This window comes from Dama dama, chromosome 15, assembly GCF_033118175.1.
Source record: "Dama dama isolate Ldn47 chromosome 15, ASM3311817v1, whole genome shotgun sequence".
Classification (NCBI taxonomy): domain Eukaryota; kingdom Metazoa; phylum Chordata; class Mammalia; order Artiodactyla; family Cervidae; genus Dama; species Dama dama.
In genome coordinates, this window is record NC_083695.1 from 42314607 (window position 1) to 42337151 (window position 22545).

General features: G+C 38.4%; 1 protein-coding gene across 8 annotated transcripts in view; it reads left to right on the forward strand.

Annotated features, from left to right (window-relative positions):
• The window catches only part of CCSER2 (coiled-coil serine rich protein 2), a 156039-nt gene that overhangs the window by 59278 nt on the left and 74216 nt on the right, over positions 1-22545 (forward strand). For 7 of the 8 annotated variants that reach the window (XR_009696086.1, XM_061161956.1, XM_061161958.1 and 4 more), the window contains 2 exons: positions 4910-5000; positions 15862-16024. Coding sequence is in view for 7 of the 8 variants with exons in the window: in XM_061161956.1 (XP_061017939.1) it covers positions 4910-5000; positions 15862-16024 (254 nt within the window). In the remaining variant the exon portion in view is untranslated. Of the gene's footprint in view, positions 1-4909; positions 5001-11771; positions 11818-15861; positions 16025-22545 lie in introns of those variants that run through there. The other variant, XM_061161959.1, reaches the window with a different exon arrangement.

A 22545-nucleotide genomic window follows, 5' to 3' on the forward strand; every position in this document is an offset into this window, starting at 1 on the left:
AGCCTCTGAAAGCCAGAGAGTATACAAATTTAGCTTTTCATTATCATATTCTCAGCCAATGGTTGTGCTAGATGGTCTCCCAACTAAAACAGGTGTATGTGGATGTTGGCTCCCAACAAATGCAAGCTTGCCAGTGAGAGGAAGAGCCTGCCATCACAAACATGGGACAGAAACTCTTTCAGATGTTAAGCAGGCTCCATGCTTATATGGCTTCCTTTCTTCCTATAATAATGCATTTCCTGGGAAGTACAGATGACAGATTCCCAAACAAGTGAAGAAAAATTACAATAGATTTTTTCCCCTTATCTCTTTGCTTGAATCCTTTCTGAAAGGTCTAATAATATCTCTGATACAGCTCTTCTCAAAATCTGATATTGGAGAAGCAGAGACCTTCTATAAAAATGAATATGGGAAAGACTGTCTAAGAAAGATCTTAGAATCCTGTCTTCTCAGTCAGCCTTGTCTCTCTTGTCAGACTCATTATTTAATAGCTTTCAGTTGTCATTATGTCAGTGACTCCCACACCTCCAGATTTTTTTGCTCAACTCCACTCCCCTATATATTTAGTTGTCTGGTGTACATCTCTTCTTGAAGATGTAGCAGGTTTGTCAGACTTGTCAGGTTCTAATAGTGTATATTAATTTTTTATCTCTTATCAGATCTGGTTATCCTTTCCTAATGCTTTATTTCAGCAAATGGAAATCACCCATCTGTTTCTAAATCTAGGAACCAAGGAGTCATTCATGGCTCTTTTTTTACTTCTTAGTGAATTTTGGTCCTTTAGATTCTGACTTTTCTGTATGTCTTGTAATTGTTTATTCTTTCATTGTCGACATTGTTTATCATCAGGTTGTGTCATATGTTACATGGATTCTGCAATAACTGCTAAACTGTTTTCCCCCCATTTAAATCCATTGTCTATACTGCAAACAGAATAATGTTTCTTTAATGCAGATCTCAGTTTGTCACTTCTTAAAATAAAGCTCAACAGTCATAACCTGTCATTGAAATACAGTCCAAATTCCTTAAGATGGCTTAAGTAGTGGTTCATGATGTAGATGTACTTTTGGCCCTTCCACTTACACTTTGTGTTTGAATGTTGTCTTAGTTCCAGTTACTAAAACAAAATACCATAGACTGGGTGGCTCAATCAACAGACAGTTATTTTGTACGGTATTGGAACCTGGAAATTCTAGATGAAGGTATTGGCAGATTCAGTTCCAAGTGAAGGTCTCTTCACCTTTTAACAGAATCCTCACATGTGTGTGCTCCTGTCTCTTTTACTTCTTCTAAGTGCTGCACTCAATATGTCAGCAAATCTGCAAAACTCAGCAGTGGCCATAGGACTGGAAAAGGTCAGTTTTCATTCCAATCCCAAAGAAAGGCAATGCCAAAGAATGTTCAAACTACCACGCAGTTGCACTCATCTCACATGCAAACAAAGTAATGCTCCAAATTCTCCAAGCCAGACTTCAGCAGTACGTGAAGTGTGAACTTTCATGTGTTCAAGCTGGATTTAGAAAAGACAAAATTGCCAACATCCGTTGGATCATTGAAAAAGCAAGAGTTCCAGCAAAGCATCTACTTTTGCTTTATTGACTACGCCAAAGCCTTTGACTTTGTGCATCACAACAAACTGGAAAATTCTTCAAGAGATGGAAATACCAGACCACCTGACCTGCCTCCTGATAAACTGTATGCAGGTCAAGAAGCAACAGTTAGAGCTAGACATGGAACAACAGACTGGTTCTAAATTGGGAAAGGAGTATGTCAAGACTGCATATTGTCACCCTGCTTATTTAACTTATATGCAGAGTATATCATGTGAAACATGGGGCTGGATGAATCATAAGCTGAAATCAAGATTGCTGGGAGAAATATCAATAACCTCAGATATGCAGATGACACCACCCTTATAGCAGAAAGTGAAGAAGAACTAAAGAGCCTCTTGATGAAAGTGAAAGAGGGAGGAGAGTGAAAAGTTGGCTTAACGCTCAACATTCAGAAAACTAAGATCATGGCATCTGGTCCCATCACTTCATGGCAAATATATGGAGAAACAATGGAAACAGTGAGAGACTTTATTTTTTTGGGCTTCAAAATCACTGCAGATGGTGACTGCAGCCATGAAATTAAAAGATGCTTGCTCCTTAGAAGAAAAGCTATTACCAACCTAGACAGCATATTAAAAAGCATATTGTGTTGCCAACAAAGGTCCGTCTAGTCAAAGCTATGGTTTTTCCAGTAGTCATGTATGGATATGAGAGTTGGACTATAAACAAAGCTGAGTGCTGAAGTATTGATGCTTTTGATCTGTAGTGTTGGAGAAGATGGTTGAGAGTCTCTTGGACTGCAAGGAAATCCAACCAGTCAATCCTGAAGGAAATCAGTTCTGAGTATTCATTGGAAGGACTGATGCTGAAGCTGAAACTCCAGTACTTTGACCACCTGATGCAAAGAACCAACTCTTTGGAAAAGACCCTGATGCTGGGAAAGATTCAAGGTGGAAGGAGAAGAGGACGACAGAGGATGAAGTGGTTGGATGGCATCACCGATGCAATGGACATGAGTTTGAGAAAGCTCCGGGAGTTGGTGATGGACAGGGAAGCCTGGCGTGCTGCAGTCCATGGGGTTGCAAAGCATTGGACATGACTGAGCAACTGAACTGAAGGACAACTAATCCCATTATCGGACCCTGACCATCATGACTTTGTCTAAACCTATTAATAATTATCTCTCAAAAGCCCTATTTCCAAATATCCTCATATTGGGGGTTAGAACTTCAACTTATGAATTTTGGGGAATGTACACATCCCCAAAGCAGTTACAAACATCCAGTCTGTAACTAGTTTTAATGGTCTACTTGAAGTTATTTGAATAAAACAGGTTAGCAGACTGTCCTGTATGCCAGATTTGACCAATCACCTGGTTTTTCACAGCCTGAAAACTCAGAATGTTTTTTACACCTTCAGAGGTTACACTTTAAATGGTTTTATAAATATCTACATAATATACTTGATTCTGTCTGTAAGCTTGTAAAATCTGTAATACTTACTTTTCATCTTTTAAAAAAGTTTTTGCCAACATTTAGAGTGATTATGTGTTTTGCTTCCTTGCCCTTACTATACTGTTATTGCAGAAGGTAGTTTCTTCTTCCATGTTCTAGAGGCCAAATTTGTTGTTCCTTAGGTTGTCTCGACTTGAATTTGTATTATGTTGACTCTAATTTGCTAAAACTTAGATCCATCTGATGAACCCTCGTGACACTCAGACAGTACCATTCTATGAAGAACTGTCTGTTTGAAGAAAGGTAACCTTGGAAGGTTGTTGTGACTTTGTTAAATTAACATTTGTTAACTAGAGCCCCAAGGTGTTGGCTGGTGAACCCCAATTCAACAAAAAATCACATGGGAAATTGAAGTAGAAAAGTTTATTGCTCACAGGTTCTGGAGGAAGGACATAGCATGCGTTGAGGAGCCATACAAGGGCAGACAGTGACAGGAACCTGGGGCACATGCTTTTATTATTAGGGTCCATGGCTGGAGTGCGTTGAAGGTTCCAGTGCTGTGGCTGGATTGGTCAGTTCAAACCAGAAAGTGCAGGGTTTTCATAAGCTCTGTGGTTAGTCTTGTCTAAGGTTGCGTAAGGGGCAGTACCTGGGAGACAGGGGAGACCGTTGCTCAGAAGGGCTGCTGGAGAAGCCCTGTTAGGACCTTATATTTGCTTGTGACTCTGGCTGTTATCTGGGGATGAGCTTGGGGAAGGGGCCACTTTCAGTCCAAGACCCCTGCAGGCTGCTTGGCCACACAAAAATGGATGCCACGGCAGCAATATCATGGAGTAGTTTAGCTAAACTCAACTAAGATAGGGATTGTCTTTTACCCAGGGTTGTGCCTTGTGTATATTGGTTTTTATATGTGTTGAATTTTTGAAGGTGTGTCTTGTGGTTGCCTCATGGAGGCGGGATCAACTCCCCTCCACCCAGGTTAGTTTTTGTGTGAGGAAAGATGGTGCTACACATGTAGCAAGAGAATGTGGAAAGACTTACACAATGAGACTTTCTGGGAACACTAGGGCAGGCACCCAAACTAGTCCAGACTGGCTTGAGTGAAGAGGGAAGAGGCAGGTGGTTGTGGTTATTATTGTGGTTAGTGGAGGGGCTGAACTGAGGATTCCCATGTGGAGGCTAGCTATGTGTGGTGTGAACTTATGCTCTTGCTATAAGAGGTTGACTTTTTTCATTGTCAAGTTTTGCTTATTATAAAAGCAGTGTCCTTATTATGAAATAAAAAAAAGTGTAAAAAGTCATAATCAAAAAGAACACAGAGCATAAGCACATGTTGTCTTATGTAGTGGAAAATAACAATTCTTTGGTATATCACCATTTGGACATTTAAATATGTTTTTCAGCATTAAAGATGAGGTCACATTGTACAGATGTAATTGCTTCCCCCCCACCATTTTACAGAATGTCTTTCCATGTCTCTAGATAAATTTCTGAAACATCATATATAATGATTTATTATTGATGAGTGTTAATGTGATTTTCTGTGCATTAGTTTTCTCATCTATAATATGGAGATTATATTAGTCACAAAATCAAAGTGAAGACTAAAATTAATTAATACCTGTAAAGTGCTTAGAACAATATCCTACAGGTGATGAACACTGTGTAAGGTTTTAAAATGCAAATGAAAACCAACTGGTGGGGAAGAAGACTAGGGAAAGGATGTTAAAATAGCTTAACCAAGCAAACCAGTTGAATTTATTTATGTTTTTTCATTTAAAAATTGTATCTTTAAAATCTTTTCTTAACCACACAAACATTGAGTAAAATGAAATTCTCATATATTGATGTTCAGAAATAATGATTATACTGAGCATTATTTTTTTTTGCCTTTGTTGCCAGGATATTCTGAATAATCTTGAATCATGTGACCTTGAGGATGATGACCTTATGCTTGATGTGGATCTGCCTGAGGATACACCTCTTGAAAATGGTGAGTGGGGATAATATTGAACCTCCAGAGCTACTTGACAATACCCAGTTTGGTATTTGTTATCTACAGACTTCCTAATCTCTATGGAAGTAGCCTTTTCAGACTGAGAGTCCGTCTTAAGTGACATAAAATAGGTTCATTTGCGCACTTGTTTAAATGTTTAAGACCTGACTTTGTAGGTCTTAGGTATATACTCTGTGACCCAATAAAGTTGTGTACCTGTGTTATAAAGTAACTGGTAGATACTGTTTGTCCTTTTGTTCCCTTTGTGCCTGCTCACTTTTTCTTCCCTTTGTCTCATTTGGATTTTAAGGAGAAATACATTTAGAGAAAAAGAGATATCTTTTGTCTTATGAAACGGTAGTAAAGACCATTAAGTTAATAAATATTTTTTAAAAAATCAAGATGGTGACCTGAATGAGTCACTCTATTCTTTTTACTCCCCAATTCAGTCTGTCTTTGTCTCTGGATCCCAGTAACTTCTGAAGTGGGGCTTTAGATAATCTGTGTAAAAGACGGGTCTGGATGCTCTTGCCTCCACTGATGCAGCATTTGTAGGATTTTCTGTCTTGAAGACTGGTTAAGAACCAGAGACTAGCCTAGCAAGCCCCTGGGGCAAAGATTGAAATGGGATCCTCCTGGTAAGAAGAATCTCAGAGAGCTGTGGCTTCCTTCTCAATCAGCACTTGCCAGGTTTCTTTGACTTTCTGGGGCAGGGGTGAACTAAAAAGGATAGTAAAGTCCTTTTTATACCCAATGCTAGAAGAATACAAGGGTATTTTTCAGAGAGGCTGGATGGTTGTTCTAGTGCTTCACTGAGGTTCTAGGAGCCTGCTTGCTGCTTGCTTTTGTCATATTAGTCAGGCTTATTTTTTCTCCCTTACTGCCAGGATGCTGCATAATAATCACTCTCAGAATCTCAGTGGCTTTCAAAATTAATTTTTTTGTTTTCTTGAATTTGTGGATTAGCTGGGACAATTCAGGCTGTGGGACTGAGTTTAGGTCTACTCATTGCTTCTTCATTTTGAAACCAGGACTCCTTGGAGCAGGTCGTGCTCATGGCAAATAGCAAGCAGAAGGACAACAGGGAGAGCAGAAATATGCATGTAATATCTCTTAAAACTAATCACTTAGAACCAGTACACTGTTACTTCTACCCAGATTCTGTTGGCTAAAGCAAGTTACATGGCCAAGCCTAACAGCAATGGGACTGGGAAGTGTACTCTGCTCACTGTGTGAATCTCTGTGGTGGAGGACGTTGGATCCGTGAGTCTGTTGAAGGATGGTGTGGAGCTGAGAACAGTATCTGTTCCTCCACAGGGACGGAGACTGTTGCATCTTCTTGTGGTTCTGCTGTCACTTGGGATACTCCAGCAGTCAGTGCTCGGTTCTCGTCAACTGAGAAAGAAAGGTCACAGCCAACACCCAGGAAGAGGAACAGGGAAAACAGCGGAATGGGACTAGAGTGGCCCAAAGAGATAATAACAAGGGCATTTAGATTCCACTGCAGCACAGTGCTTTCTGGAGCTTATAAAAGATTTCCCAACAGAACAATAGATGACAGAAAGCATAGCCATGTTTGCAATCTAAATTAGTGTCCTGGAAGATCAAGTGGAAAAAATATTATAGAATACAGACGAAAAGCATAAACCATTAACAATTATAGGAGAAAAGATAATGAGACTTTGTGATCTAAAAGATTTAATGTGAAGATTTTAGGGCTGGTATTGAGGGTGGCTCAGCTGGTAAAGAATCCTCCTGCAATACGGGAGACCCCAGTTCGATTCCTGGGTTGGAAGATCCCCTGGAGAAGGGATAAGTTAACCACCCCAGTATTCTTGGGCTTTCTTGGTGGTTCAGATGGTAAAGAATATGCCTGTAGTGTGGGAGACCAGGGCTCAATCCCTGGGTTGCAAAGATCTCCTGGAGGGGAGGGCATGGCAACCCACTCTAGTATACTTGCCTGGAGAATCCTCATGGACAGAGGAGCCTGGTGGGCTTCAGTCCATGGGGGCGCAAAGATTTGGACATGACTCAGCAACTAGGCACACAAACAGACACAGTGAGAAATGAAGGATTTACCTCCATGAAATAAATTATATCCTTGATAATGGATTTTACTTTGATAGAGCTATAACAACTTCTCTCTGGAAGCCTGAGCTAAATCAGGAAGCAGAGAGATGATGTTGGTCTTAGAGCCTGCCTCATCTTTCAGTTCAGTTCAGTTTAGTCGCTCAGTCATGTCCGACTCTTTGCGACCCCAGGGACTGCAGCACGCCAGGCCTCCCTGTCTGTCACTGACTCCTGGAGACTACTCAGGCTCATGTCCATTGAGTCAGTGATGGCATCCAACCATCTCATCCTCTGTCGTCCCTTCTCCTCCCACCTTCAATCTTTACCAGCATCAGGGTCTTTTCAGATGAGTCAGTTCTTCACATCAGGTGGACAAAGTATTGGAGCTTCAGCTTCAACATCAGTCCTTCCAATGAATACTCAGGACTGATCTTCTTTAGGACGGACTGGTTGGATCTCCTTGGAGTCCAAGGGACTCTCAAGAGTCTTCTCCAACACCGCAGATCAAAAGCATCAACTCTTTGGCACTCAGCTTTCTTTATAGTCCAACTCTCACATCCATACATGACTACTGGAAAAACCATAGCCTTGGCTAGATGGGCCTTTGTTGGCAAAGTAACGTCTCTGCTTTTTAATATGCAGTCTAGGTTGGTCATAGCTTTTTTTCCAAAGAGCAAGCATCTTTTAATTTCATAGCTGCAGTCACCATCTGCAGTGATTTTGGAGCCCCCCAAAATAAAGTCTGCCACTGTTTTCACTGTTTCCCCATCTATTTGACGAGAAGTGATGGGACCAGATGCCATGATCTTCGTTTTCTGAATGTTGAGCGTTAAGCCAACTTTTTCACTCTCCTCTTTCACTTTCATCAAGAGGCTTTTTAGTTCTTCACTTTCTGCCATAAGGGTGGTGTCATCTGCATATCTGAGGTTATTGATATTTCTCCCAGCAACCTTGATTCCAGCTTGTGCTTCATCCAGCCCAGCATTTCTGATGATGTACTCTGCATATAAGTTAAATAAGCAGGGTGACAATATACAGCCTTGATGTACTCCTTTTCCTATTTGGAACCAGTCTGTTGTTCCATGTCCAGTTTGAACTGTTGCTTCCTGACCTGCATACAGATTTCTCAAGAGGCAGGTCAGGTGGTCTGGTATTCCCATCTCTTTTAAGAATTTTCCACAGTTTGTTGTGATCCACACAATCAAAGGCTTTGGCATAGTCAATAAAGCAGAAGTAGATGTTTTTCTGGAACTCTCTTGCTTTTTCAATGATCCAGCAAATGTTGGTAATTTGATCTCTGGTTCCTCTGTCTTTTCTAAATCCAGCTTGAATATCTGGAAGTTCACGGTTCTTGTATTGTTGAAGCCTGGCTTGGAGAATTTTGAGTGTTACTCTGCTAGCATGCAAGATGAGTGCAATTGTGCAGTAGTTTGAGAATTCTTTGGCATTGCCTTTCTTGGGATTGAAAACTGACCTTTTCCAGTCCTGTGGCCACTGCTGCATTTTCCAAATTTGCTGACATATTGAGTGCAGCATCTTCACAGCATCATCTTTTAGGATTTGAAATGGCTCAACTGGAATTCCATCATCTCCACTAGCTTTGTTCGTAGTGATGCTTCCTAAGGCCCACTTGACTTCACATTCCATGTTGTCTGGCTCTAGGTGAGTGATCACACAATCATGATTATCTGGGTCATGAAGATCTTTTTTGTATAGTTCTTCTGTGTATTCTTGCCACCTCTTCTTAATATCTTTTGCTTCTGTTAGGTCCATACCATTTCTGTCCTTTATTGAGCCCGTCTTTGCATGAAATGTTCCCTTGGTATGTCAGATTTTCTTGAAGAGATCTCTAGTCTTTCCCATTCTTTTGTTTTCCTCTATTTCTTTGCAATGATCACTGAGGAAGAGTTTCTTATCTCTCCTTGCTATTCTTTGGAACTCTGCATTCAAATGGGTATATCTTATCCTTTTCTTCTTTGCTTTTAGCTTCTCTTCTGTTCACAGCTATTTGTAAGGCCTCCTCAGACAGCCATCTTGCTTTTTTGGATTTCTTTTTCTTGGGGGTGTTCTTGATCCCTGTCTCCTGTACAGTGTCATGAACCTCTGTCCATAGTTCATCAGGCACTCTATCAGATCTAGTACCTTAAATCTGTTTCTCACTTCCACTGTATAATTGTAAGGGATTTGATTTAGGTCATACCTGAATGGTCTAGTGGTTTTCCCTACTTCAATTTAAGTCTGAATTTGGCAATAAGGAATTTATCTGAGCCACAGTCAGCTCCTGGTCTTGTTTTTGCTGACTGTATAGAGCTTCTCCACCTTTGGCTGCAAAGAATATAATCAGTCTGATTTCAGTGTTGACCATCTGGTGATGTCCCTGTGTAGAGTCTTCTCTTGTGTTGTTTGCTTTGTTCTCTTGGCAAAACTGTTAGCCTTTGCCCTGCTTCGTTTTGTACCCTAAGGCCAAATTTGCCTGTTACTCCAGGTGTTTCTTGACTTCCTACTTTTGCATTCCATTGCCTCGTCTTTAGAGCATAGCAAAAAGGTATCCCTTTAAAGTAGAATCAGAAGAAAGTTTAAAGTTTTTGAGGTTTTGTTTGTGAAGTCGCTCAGTTATGTCCGACTATTTGCGATCCCATGGACTGTAGGCTCCTCTGTCCATGGGATTTTCTAGGAAAGAGTACTGGAATGGGTTGCCATTCCCTTCTCCAAGGGATCTTCCCGACCCAGGGATTGAACCCGGGTCTGCCACATTGCAGGCAGACGCTTTTACCACCTGAGCCACCAGGGAAGTCTTTCATAGGTTTTGTTTGGGGACCTGTGAAAAATTGGAGGGAAATCCTGAGATAAAACATCTCTCATATTACAGATTTTCTGAGGAGAAGGCAAACAAGTATTGACTATTTTGTGCTAATTGAACACTAAAGGAAACAGAGCCTGGGTGTAAAATAGGTAGCCTTAAGAGGCATCAAAGATAAAACAGTATTTAGGTTTGGTATTATTGGGAAGGAGGGAATGACTTTTCTCTTTATAGCTCTGAAGTCCTAAATGACTATACCCACTGCCTCTGAGGTTTTCTGTTGGGAGGATAGGAATGTTAAAAGGATTAGTACAAAATTTAAGGAGTCTTCTAATATGTTTTGACTGTTGGTTTTATTTTCTTTGAGCTTCTGGTGTTTGAAGCTCTTGTGCAAATTTGAGTAGAGTTTGGGATGGATCACTCTGGATTTGATGGGTTCAGCCCCGCTATTTCTGCCAGTATCAGTGGTGTTTTTGTCAATAAGAAGACTGGCACCTTCTTGAGATCTTCAGTTTGGGTTTGATTTGGACACAAGTTTGCTGTGACTTCATTATGAAAAGAGGAGTCTTCTGGGATTTTCAAGGAGGAGGCCATGAGGAGAATATTTCTCTGGCAGTTATATTTCTGTACATATGAAGGTAGCATATATGGTAGCACAGACAAGGAAGGAAGATTTGTGGTCAGATGTTCCTTGGACAGTTTTGGGCTAGGATTTGAGATCTGTCTGAGTTATTGGAGATAGCTACACTGGGTGGTTTTGTGACACTGAAGGGGAGGTTATATAACAGTCAAGGGGTTAAAAGTTGGTATTATAGTGCCTATATCAATGATATATTTGCAAGGTTGTCCTTTACTGTTTAGAAAAATTTATCTTTGAATTTAAGGGTAAAGCCAGAAATTGGGGGCTTGATTTCCCCCTCAGAATACTCTGGTTAGTCACTCACTTACTTTTTCTCTTTTATTTCCTAGGCAATGCAAGATACGTTATTTATTTATTTTTTTTAGTGCCCTGCTGTTTATATTATATTAATAGTATCTATAAGTATATTAAGAGACTACTTTCTCCAATGTTTAATTTATTGGAGTTATTTATTTAACATAGTTGTTACATGTGAAAGACATAATTTATTCTGAGCCTTATTCTGCTTTTTCCTAAGGCTCTTTCTAAGCATTGGAAGTCTGTCAGTGAGGCTGTTTACCCAATTTCTGCCTTAAAATCTTTTATAGAAAGTGAGGAGGGAGACATCATATCACTTTCAGAATCTACTCCTGAATGCTCTCTAAGGGTGGTCAGTCTAAATTTGTAGTGGATTTTGAAATCTGTGGTGGATTTTAATCTTTCTTTGCTTATAGAACTGAATCAGAGCCCATTCTGTGTTCACAGAAAATTCTTTGTTGGCAGCTTCTGAAAGTCCTTTTCTAACTTCATCTGATTTCAACTGCAGTTGATGTAGTTTATGACACACGACCCCCAAATATGGCACCTTGGCATACTGAATATTTTAAGCTGAAGGAGTTTGAGAAAGGGGCAGAAACAGGAAAGTGATTCTGATTTTCTCCTCCTATTGTCCATCTTCCCTGAAACGGGTCATAAAATCCTCATGTGAGAGGTGCCTTCCCCATAGCTGTAGGAAAAGACCATCCTTCTCTCTGAAGACAGTTAGATTAAGATCCTAACAAACAGACCTCTGCTAAGTTTCCCCAGTCTACCACACTTGTTCATACTTCCTGCCATATTCCTTCTCCACTCTTCTTCGAGCCTAGCATAAAAATACACAGGTCTAACTGTTTCTTTGGGTCTTGTCTTCATTTCCTCAAGAAGGCTCGCATGTCACGTGTTAGATAAGTCTGTATGCTTTTTTTTTCCCGTTAATATATCTTGTCTGTTTTATTTTCAGACCCAAAGAGAGTTGAGAAAAACTTCCCTCCTCTACACAATCATGGGTTCGTAAGTCCACTTTAGGTTTTTCACACTGTGACTTTTCCATTCTTTTTTTTTTTTTTTGCTCCTAAAGTTCCCTCTTATGTAGGAATTAATTGGTATAGACATAGGGGCCCTGGATAATCAGTTCCTAAAACTATTTTAAATTCCTCTGCATATATCTCCAAAACTTGTTTAGACCTTAGAAAGTATATAGCCATGGCTCTCAGCCCAGAATGAGACCAGATCTAAAAATTCACCTTAAGGAGTTTTCCCCTCTTCTGCAGGAAGATTAAGTTTAAGAGGTATAGAGCTTCTGAGGCTTCTGGCCAGCTTGAGGGGGTCGGGAAAGGGGGATAGAGGGAGAGATGGTGCAGAAGGAAATTGAACACAGAATGAAGGAAGGAGTAAAAGGCAAAAAGACTTTGTATTTGAGTTGTGATTTGGGAGGATCGAAAGAGAGAGATTGTTTTCTTCTGCATTTTTCTTTTACCTTGGTCAAGGAATCTTTTAAGGAAATAGTTTTGGAATCTGAATTTCTTTTAGCAAACCAGCGGGTATTTGAGATTTGCTTCCTTTTTGTTCTAAAGTGTCTCTCGAATGAACAGTTGTGTTATATATGTGTATTGCTTTATTTTCTTGCTCAGGCACTTCTAATGGTCACTCAGTGCCTACAGATCAGTGCCTAACATTTGGCACATTCATAGTGTCATCTTAAGGTTTATGAAATTTTCATAGTGTATGTTTTCTTAGATGTACTCTTTACACGTTCTGTTTTAAACTTTTCTCTGTTGAAAAAGATGTCTTTCATTGCTTCCTGGATCCTACCCCACTTAAGTTATGGTGCCTATTAAATTATACATATTTCATGTTGTTTCCTAAGGCCACATTTTTGTTAAACATTTTATTGGGGTAATAATCGTAGGAGGTCAGTAGTACTGTTTTTGATCACTTTTTAATTACTGTATTTTCTTCTGGAAATTTTCTTTTTCAGTACTGATGGTGTTTAGTAATAACAAGTTCATGATTTTTTTTTTAACATGAGCTTTTCTTCTTTCAAGCCAAATTTCATCTAAAAGCTTTCCTGTTCAGATTGTAAAACCTCCTGTGCAATACATTTTTTCCAGACTTTGTGATGTATATAATTTCTTCCTGCTATCTTCATAGCCAGTTGTTAGTCATAAATAGAAATACTATGTGTTATCAGTCATTATTTTCTTAGAAGTTTAAGTTATCAGAGAAAGAATCTAGGTTACTTTTGGCATCACGTTTTATCCCTTATCAAATTAGTAGAAATGGATATGATGAATGTTAGATGTAGACATCTCCATATCTTGTACCTTTCAATTAGCTATATTAGATTCCCTTTCCCTCTTCAGAGGGTACACATCCTAGTATTATTTGTCTCTTACTCATAGTAAAAGAACTACTAAAATCTGTTGCCTTTTACTTTTGTAGCTAGAAAGCCCCTTCAGAAGGCCTTTATTTATTCTCCATCCCTAAACTCACAGGGTCAAATCTGGTGTGTAGATAGTTTTGATCAGCATATTGGTTAAAAATTTTTTGAACTGGAATACCTTTAGGGCTGCCCCATCCTTCCCTACGATATTACACATTCAGAAGGGTTTATTCCCTTTCTTAGTCTTGTTTGTCCTGTTCCTTCATTGACTCTGGAAACTTGCTTTAAATTAACTCCATCTTGTAATTTTATTGGCTCTGCATTTTATTTCTATGTTATTTCTTTCCCTCTTGTCACAGAACCCTTAGCTTTTTCTAAGAAACCACAACTAATGTTATTAAGTACTTTTGTCTCAGTAACATTTTAAAGTATATCAAAACATGATTGATGGATGCTGTAGGTAGGTAGTATAAGCAGGACTGTTTCTTCATTCAGAGTCTCAGAGCAGTCATTTTTCTGAGAGTTTAAGCCTTCTCTATCGCAGTTTTAACAATAGTCCTCTGTGGTTCTGGAAAATACTTGTTTCCAGTTCTTATTTGCCATTATGCTGATGGTTGAATTCATGTTTCAGTAAAAGTGCTCTATTTGGAGCCTGTGTGTAGTACTAGCAATCCTTAGTAAATACAGCACGTCAATTTAGTAAGAGCAGCACATTGATTATAATTTCCCACAGTATTTAACCCCATCTCCAGGCCTTGTTATTTTGCTTTTTAATACTCTGTGTACTCTGTGTTGATGGTATCATATTTCAGATTCTTATTACAAAATTTCTTGTTTGGGGAGTGGAATTTTACCTAAGTGAATAGGAACTTTCATAGTGGTCCAGTGGTTAAGACTCCCATGTTTCTACTGCAGGGCTTGCAGGTTTGTTCCCTAGTTGGGGAAGTAAGATGCTGCATGGAGCAGCCAAAAAAACCTGAAGGCTTTACCTGCATGAATTAAGAATTTAAAGTAGATATAGATTATCCCTCAGCTATATAGAGTTGCTTAAACTAAAATAACATTTTAATGCCATGTAGAAATACTTAAGGAACTTAACTGTGTCTATGAGTATAATGCAAATGTGAACTGAAAACATTTTTAAGCCTTTGTATGGGTTATTTTTCAATTTATTTTTGTTTTTTGCAGTCTTATTTTCTATTCCTAATTTTTTTTGGCATAATGGTCACCATACTTTTATTTACCTAACAGTCAGGTTTTCATTATTGAACTTTAAAATTTATATATAAATATATCTTAATTTATCCCAATAAGATGATAAGAAATCATTTAAAATCTAAGACTTCTTTAAAAAAATTTTAAAACTATAAAACCTATAATTTTTTCCCAAAATTGGTTCCGCTAATGGAAATTTTCTAATAAACAAAATATCAATATCTTTTGAAACTTCATTTAACTTTAACTGCATCAGCCTTTCTTTTTTGGAGTGGGGAAGTTTGTATTTATTTGGTATACTATGCTTCTGCATATCAAATTCAGGTTTGAATTACGTGAAAACAAATCATTTAAATAATGAGGTTTTGTTTTTTTTTTTCCATTGGGGAGGATTTTTGATTTCTGAAGCTTTCTTATCACAAGGAATTCTGAACATGCAGGATTTGAACTTTCTCATGTAATAATTGTTCTACTGGAAAACCCTTTCCTGTTCCTGGCTTGGGTTAGTGTTTAGCTGTATTTTTAGTAACAGTCCTAACTCAGAGGCTGTGTAAGCACTGAGCGAGGATGGAGTCACAGGGTAAACTGGGCTTGCTTCCCACAGGGAGGGCTGGGAGTTGGGCAGGAAGGAAGGCCTGTTTGTCAGTGCGACTATGTCTGAGTAGGCAGCAGGCAACACAATGTCTCCCTTGTACAAAGTAACTCTTTTAGTGAGTGCTCAGATATGTGAGGAAGAAGTGTTTGGGTAAGTGAAGGAGAAGCCTGGGATATTTCAAAGAGATTCTTTTCATGTTTTTGTGGCATTTGGATTTCAGGGAGTGTACTATTTGTTGCAGCAAAGTACTGGCTTTGTTTTCTGTGGCATTTTAGAATTTTTGAACAAGCTCTACTATCGGTAGTTTGGAACGTTTTACTTTCTAAAACTGTGAGCTTAATTTAAAAAATATGATTTGTTTGTGATGAAAAGTTAATTTGTACTTCTTGAAATCAGTAAAAAATTAACTGTGGCATTCATTTTTAGGAATGAGTTCTTTCCCAGACTTAAAATCTTCTACTTTTTATTGTCATTTTCACTCTGAAGTCTGAGCCAACTACTGATAATGATGAAAACCACTTAGAGCTGATTACTGGTGTTTAAAATGTATAATGTTGATTTCAAGGATAATTTGCTTGTTTTAAAACAGTGGGGCTGTTGTTACTTCAGTGACTGTGATAAAAAAGTTTTTAAAATTTACTTCAGTTTGAATAATATAAAGTTCAGTTTTTAACAAAAGAACTAGTCATTTTTCTTAGGGAAATCCTGATTTTTTTGTGGTCAGCTAACATAAATGGCTGTTATTTTTAGAATACCGCTTTTATATTTTCAGCAGCCTTTAATTATCAAGCTATAAGTAGTTAACGTTTATAGAGTGTATGTACATGTTTCTAGTGTTTTGCTTTTGGATTTGTCTAGTGGAGTGTGACAATATGAACCGCTTTGACCGATCAGACAGAAATGTTCGACAGTCTCAAGAAGGATTTTGGAAAAGGCCACCCCAGAGGTGGAGTGGACAGGAACATTACCACCTTAGCCATCCTGACCACTATCATCACCATGGAAAAAGTGACTTGAGCAGGTGAGTCTAATTTAAAATGTTTTCTGTCTTAAATAGTTTTGAATCGTATTTCCCCCCAACCTCTCAGAACTGTTTTTTGCCTTTATTTTTAGAGGCACCGAAAAACATTTCAAGTTATGTGTGGTATTAATTGGAATAATATGTCTAATTCTTTTGTTTTGGCCTAAATCTTTTTTTCTTAGCTTTGTCATGAATATAAGTATCTATGTCTGCTGTTTGAACTTTAAAGTTTGGTGTTATTGTCTGGTTCTCATTTGGAAATGATCAGGTGTTTACTTTGTTAAAGTTTATTATGTTTCAGATATTAATGTGTGAAATTAATGCCAAGTGATTTGTCTTCTTTTGTTCATATAATAAATTGAAATTTAAAAATTCCTCAAATATGATGATAGAATTCTTTTTCTTTTGAAGTGTAATGTAGTCTTTAATTTGGCCAGACCTAATGTATAATGTGACTATGTAGTCATTCAAAGCTGGGATCACACTCTGGCCTGGTACACTGTAGTTTTGTTAGCTTAGATAATTTTTTAACCTCTCTCTACTTCAGTTTACCATCTGTAAAGCATACTTAATAATACCTTTCTCTCAGGCTCAAGGATCAGGGATAAATGTGCCTGGAGCAGTGTCTGACTTACTGTAGGCGCCCAATGGCAGTTATTAATTCTTTTCCTTTTTATTCTTTCATCTCATTCCCCTAGGGACTTAAAGTCCTTTTGGAGCACATTATTAATACAAATAGTAAATTTGGGATAAAGAAATAGTGGAAAGGGGGAAATGTGAGGTACTGTAGAGTTCTTGAAGAAAGAAAGAAATTTCTCTCTAAGATTCCTTGTAGCAAACAAGGAGCAAAAAAACAAAAGAGCAAAAAGCAAAGAACAAAACTTGATCCATTACAAGATTTATAATGTACATGGATAAAGGATATGTTTCTCAGTTGATCTGCTTTTATGAGACAGAAACCTATAAAGGATTGCTTTGCATGAGTTCTTAAAAGGAGAACACCTTGTGATGTAGTGGAAAGGTCTCAGAATCCCAAAGTAGAATTAATGATAAATCCATTAAATCTTTAATTCCTTAAATTAATGATAAATTCCATAAATAAAAAATCCTTTTTTATTTGTGTTCTTCAGCCCATGCTACAAAGAACTCTAGACTGAGAAAAAGGAGTTCTACAAGTGAATCATTGGAGTTCTGCAATGAACTCCAACTAAAGTTCGTTCTTTAGTTGGTAAAGTCTGATGCCAGGATGAAATTTATGGAGTACCTGGAAGAATATATGTAGTACATATCTTCCCAGACATTATTTTGGCTGTTCTGTTCCTTACATCTGGGCTTTTGATAAGTAATGAACATCAGAGAGTTGGTACTATCAGACAAGAATCTGATGTAAAGATAGTCTTCATTGCTAATGATGATGATGCTTCCTTCATCTTTGATGGTTGGTTTGTAAGGAGGTAAATTTAAGGCTAACTTAGGAAAATTTAGAAGCCTACCTAAAATGTGAACCTTGCTTACAAGATAAGGTTTATTCAACCATTTAACAGGTATTTATTGAGAACCTGTATGTTGAGTTCTGTGCTAAACTGTTAAATTGGAATGAATTTGGAGATGGTGTGAGAGGTGAAAGCTGTAGATTGGTAATGGCTACTTGAGCATTGGTTTGAGAAGGATAAAACAAATTACGCAGTGTGTGAGCTTAGTTGGAATCATTGCAGTTATCAGGTTGATAGAAGATTTTTGTGCCTTTTCCATCCCATAAAAAGATGAGTAGTAAATATTTCCTGCTGCCAGGGTGTTTAGAGTATGGGAGAGAGAGGTATATAGATAGTTATAATGCGGTAGTACAGTGTAATGGTGATAAGTGCCTTGAAGTGATGTATACAGGACTCCAGGAGCATGCAATTTTTTGCTTAGGATATTGGTATATCAAGAAAGTTACTGTTGAACTGATTACTTGACTGTAGCAATTGCAGAGGATTAGTTTCTATATAGGGGCTTCCCAGGTGGTGCTCGGAGAAGGCAGTGGCACCCCACTCCAGTACTCTTGCCTGGAAAATCCCATGGATGGAGGAGCCTGGTAGGCTGCAGTCTATGGGGTTGCTAAGAGTTGGACATGACTGAGTGACTTCACTTTCACTTTTCACTTTCATGCATTGGAGAAGGAAATGGCAATCCACTCCAGTTTTCTTGCCTGGAGAATCCCAGGGACGGGGGAGCCTGGTGGGCTGCTGTCATAGGGTCGCACAGAGTCGGACACGACTAAAGCGACTTGGCAGCAGCAGCAGGTGGTGCTAGTGGTCAAGAACCTGCCTGCCAATGCAAGAGACATAAAAGACCGTGGCTTTGATCCCTGGGTTGGGAAGATCACCTGGAGGAGGGCATGGCAGCCTACTCCAGTATTCTTGCCTGGAGAATCCCTTGGACACAGGATCCTGGCAGGCTACAGTCCATAGGATTGCAAAGAGTCAGCCACAACTGAAGCGGCTTAACATGCACACAATGCAGTTTCTTTCTAAGGATGAGTATTCAGATGGAAAAAATAATGTGTACAAAGCCATGTATGAAACACTATGGCATTTTCAGAGAACTGCTCTTAGGTTCATAGCTGAATTGGTAGGTCATTTGGAGGAGTGAATAAATGTGATCTCTAACTATAGATAGCAAAAACTATCCATGTATTTTAAGATAACGGGTGACAAGTTTCAACTTTGTGAGACTGTTAATAAGAATGTCCAAAATGGAATGAATTACCTGGAGATAGCAATCTCTGTCCTTGGGAATGATCAAGCTGTGACTGATTATTTATCTGTCAGAAAAGTTAAACATTTTTCAAAAACTGTATTCCTGGATGTCAGTAGGTGTAGAAAAGAGAACCTTTGATCAGATGACTATAGGAAGGACAAGTTAAATGATGATTTTTTTTAAATAGTAGACTCCAGTGCCTTTAATATATAATGATAGCACTGTGATGTTGCAAAAAGTGGTAAAGAAAAATATGGAGCCATTTCCCAAAACACATGATAACAAATCCCTTCTCCGCAGTGTACTTTGAGGTACTAGTGATTTGTGGGTCATCCACACTCTTGAGTCTGAATGAGGAGAGAGAAATGCATAATACTGTTGACGGTTGCTGATTTGACTTAGGGCAGAACTTCCCAACAAGTGAATTGACACACACTGGTTTGTTGCGACTAGTTATAAGTTAACTAGCTTATTGATTGATCCCCTCAGGCTTTTGGGTAGCTGTGTGAGGTTTAGGACTCTTAGATTTCTTAGAGCCAGTTATGAGGTGGGTGGTAGAGAGAAAAACCTCATCCAAGATAAGCCTTACTCGAGCAAACCTTAGAACTATTCTTTTCTTTCTATACCTTGATTTAAAAGATTTGGATGTGCTAACCCCAGGGCCTTTTAATATATAACATGTGTAAAAGTTCCTCTTCCCATTCTTTGACTTCTTAAATGTTGCTGGTTCCCTTTCTTGTATGTCCTTCAATTCTCATCATTGTCATAGTTAATTATAGGATTGTGTCGTATCTGTAACTCAGGGGACTGGTGGTTCAGAACCACTCATCTACTTTCTCTGTATTTTTGTCAGTACTGCTTTCTCTTTTCACCTTACCTAACCTGTTATTCCTTTTTTTCTCTCCAGACCTCCCCTTTTCCCTACAGTTTTACTAGCCAAATGAAATTCTCTTACCTCTTAATAAACCCACATCCTTGACCTCTTCCCCTACATTTTCCTGATTGTAACTTTTTCCCGAGTGTACTAATTCCTCAGTAGCATTCTTAGATGAAGGATTCTTATTTTCTAGTCACTCTAGAACTGTTATGTTTAGGGGTGAGGTTTTGTCTCCATTCCTCATCTTCACTTCTGAATTAAGTGTTCTTAAACCTCTTTCCTTTGACACTTAGGGCATGTGTCTTTATCAGCTTCTCCTTAATGGTCCCATTCCCTAGCTCACGAAAATCTTGGCCCTGGGCTCACTTTCCCTTTACACTGTAAGTTTTGCTACAGCTCTAAATGTAGCCTCCAGTGTTCCTGTACACGATTCATTTAAACTTCTGGCTCCCTAGTTCCTCTTAAATTAATATGTAAAATCTGTCATCTGAGAATGCAGATAGTTTTACCTTTTTCTTTCCAGTCTGAATACTCCCTCCCCCTCCATCCCCCGGCCCCACATGATTGCTGTGGCCGGAACCTCTAGTACAAGTTGAGTGATAAGAGCAGTCATCTGTGTCTTGTTTCTGATCGTAGGATCAAAGCATTTAATCTTTTACTGTTAAATATGATGTTCACTGTAGGTTTTCGTAGATGGTCCTTATCAGATTGAGGAAGTTCCCATCTGTTCATATTTTGTTGAGTGTTTTTTAGTCATGAAAGGGTATTCGATTTTGTCAAATGCTACTGCTGCGTCTTTTGATATAATTATTTTTCCTTTCATGCTGTTAATGTGATGTATGCCTTTGATTGATTTTCAGATGTTGTACTAACCTTACATTTCTCAAATATATCCCACTTGGTCATGATATCCTTTTAGATGTTGCTAGATTCAATTTGCTAAGTGTTTTGTTGACGATTTTCTATATACATTCATAACAAATATTTGTAGTTTTCTTGAGATTTTTTTTGTGTTTTTCATATTATCACACAAATTGAATTGGGAAGTGTTTCTCTCATTTATATTTTTGGAAGAGTTTGGGAAGGAGTTTTGTTAACTCTTCATTTAATGTTTTGTAGAATTAACTGTTGAGGTTATTTGGGCCTGGGACTTTTTTTTTGCAGTGAGTGTTTTGATTACTAATTTAACCTCTTAGATGTTCCGTGGATGTCTGTTAGGTTTTCTTAGTTTGTAGTGTTGTTCACGTCTTCTGTTTCTTTGTTGACCTTCTTAGTTGTTTTATCTGTTAATGAGGAGGAAACATTAAAGTCTCCAACTTAAGTATATCTTGTAGGGAAGGTTTGATGGCAACAAATTCACTTAGGTTGTTATCTGGGGATGTTTTAGTTTGTCTTTAATTTTAAAGGATAGTTTTGCTGCATATAGGATTCTTGGTTGACAGTCTTTCTTTTATAACTCCTATGCTTTCTGTTGAAAAATCAGCTGTTAATCTTATTGAGCATGTCTTCTAACACAATAAAATAACTTTTTTTCTTGTTGTGTTCAGGATTCTTACTTTTTATTTGGCTCTTGTTGGTTTGAATATGATGTGTCTCTCTTTTAGTTTATCACATTCGGGAACTAATGATTAGAAAGCAGTTTCCTTAAATGCCTTGCACCAATAAGTTTCCCAGCCTTTTCCAAGGGGCTGTGTGTGTGTGTGTGTGTGTGTGTGTGTGTGTATTCAGGGATGCCTTCAACAACCTGATAAGCAGTTTGCAATACTGCCTTAGCCTTTATTTCCTTTTTGTTCAGAGGCTCAACATCAGCCAAAGGTGAGGGATTAAGACCTTCTTAGGTATTTCCTTGACTTCCACACGTGTATGGCCCTCTCTGTACCCAGGAATATGTTAGAGCTTTCCAAAGTTTCTTGTGGACATGTGATTCCACAGGTTTTTCCTTTTAAAATTTTCACTTTCTTCTTTGTCCCAACTGGTATTGCCATCTCAGGCAGCTGAGGTTTTTAAACCACTGTCACTAGTTTTCTTTTCTTTTCTCTTTTAAAACATATTAGAGTTAAGGCTGTTCCCACTGAGGGAGCTCTGAATCAGGTCAAATAAAACAACTGCTGAGAGTGGACCTTTTCTAGGGAGGTACCATTTAGGTCAAATAGTAACACTTCTCTGGAAATGGTGCAGCTTGGAGAGTTCCAAGCCCAGTTTCCCTCCCATCTTACCCTTAGAGATTGCTGAATGTCACAGCTACTGCACTTGTAAAGCTGTTGCTTTTCAAGCTGCCACAGAGCTAGGAAGATAGACAAGGAAATAGAATAAATTAAATGTCACAGAGTTTGTTCTCAGGAAAGTCAGTTGGTTTTCTTCAGTAAGTGCTTTTTAGTTGTTAATTCCAGAGTTGATTTGGTTGTTCCTAGAGTTCTGAAAAAGTTGATTCTGCCAAATTTGCCAGTGTTCTGGATAGCTCAAATGGTAAAGAATCTGTCTGCAATGTGGGAGACCTGTGTTCAATCACTGGGTTGGGAAGATCCCCTGGAGAATGGCATGTTGACTCACTCCAGTATTCTTGCCTGGAGAATTCCATGGACAGAGGAGCCTGGAGGGCTACAGTCCTTGGATTTGCAAAGAGTTGTACACGACTGAGCAATTAATACACACATACTCTTAGAGTTTCTATGTAGCAGTGGATTTTTGGAGATCTTTGATTATGCCATTCTGTAAGTACTTCCTTCTTTTCCTTTTGTCATGACTGTTCAAAAAAAATTAATGACCTTTCTTTTTTAGAGCAGGTGTAGGTTTAGAAATTTTTGGCAGAAGGTACAGAATTCTTATATATTCCCTTAACTCTTATACACAGTTTCTCTATTATTAACATCTTGGATTAATGGGGAATATTTGTTGCAATTAA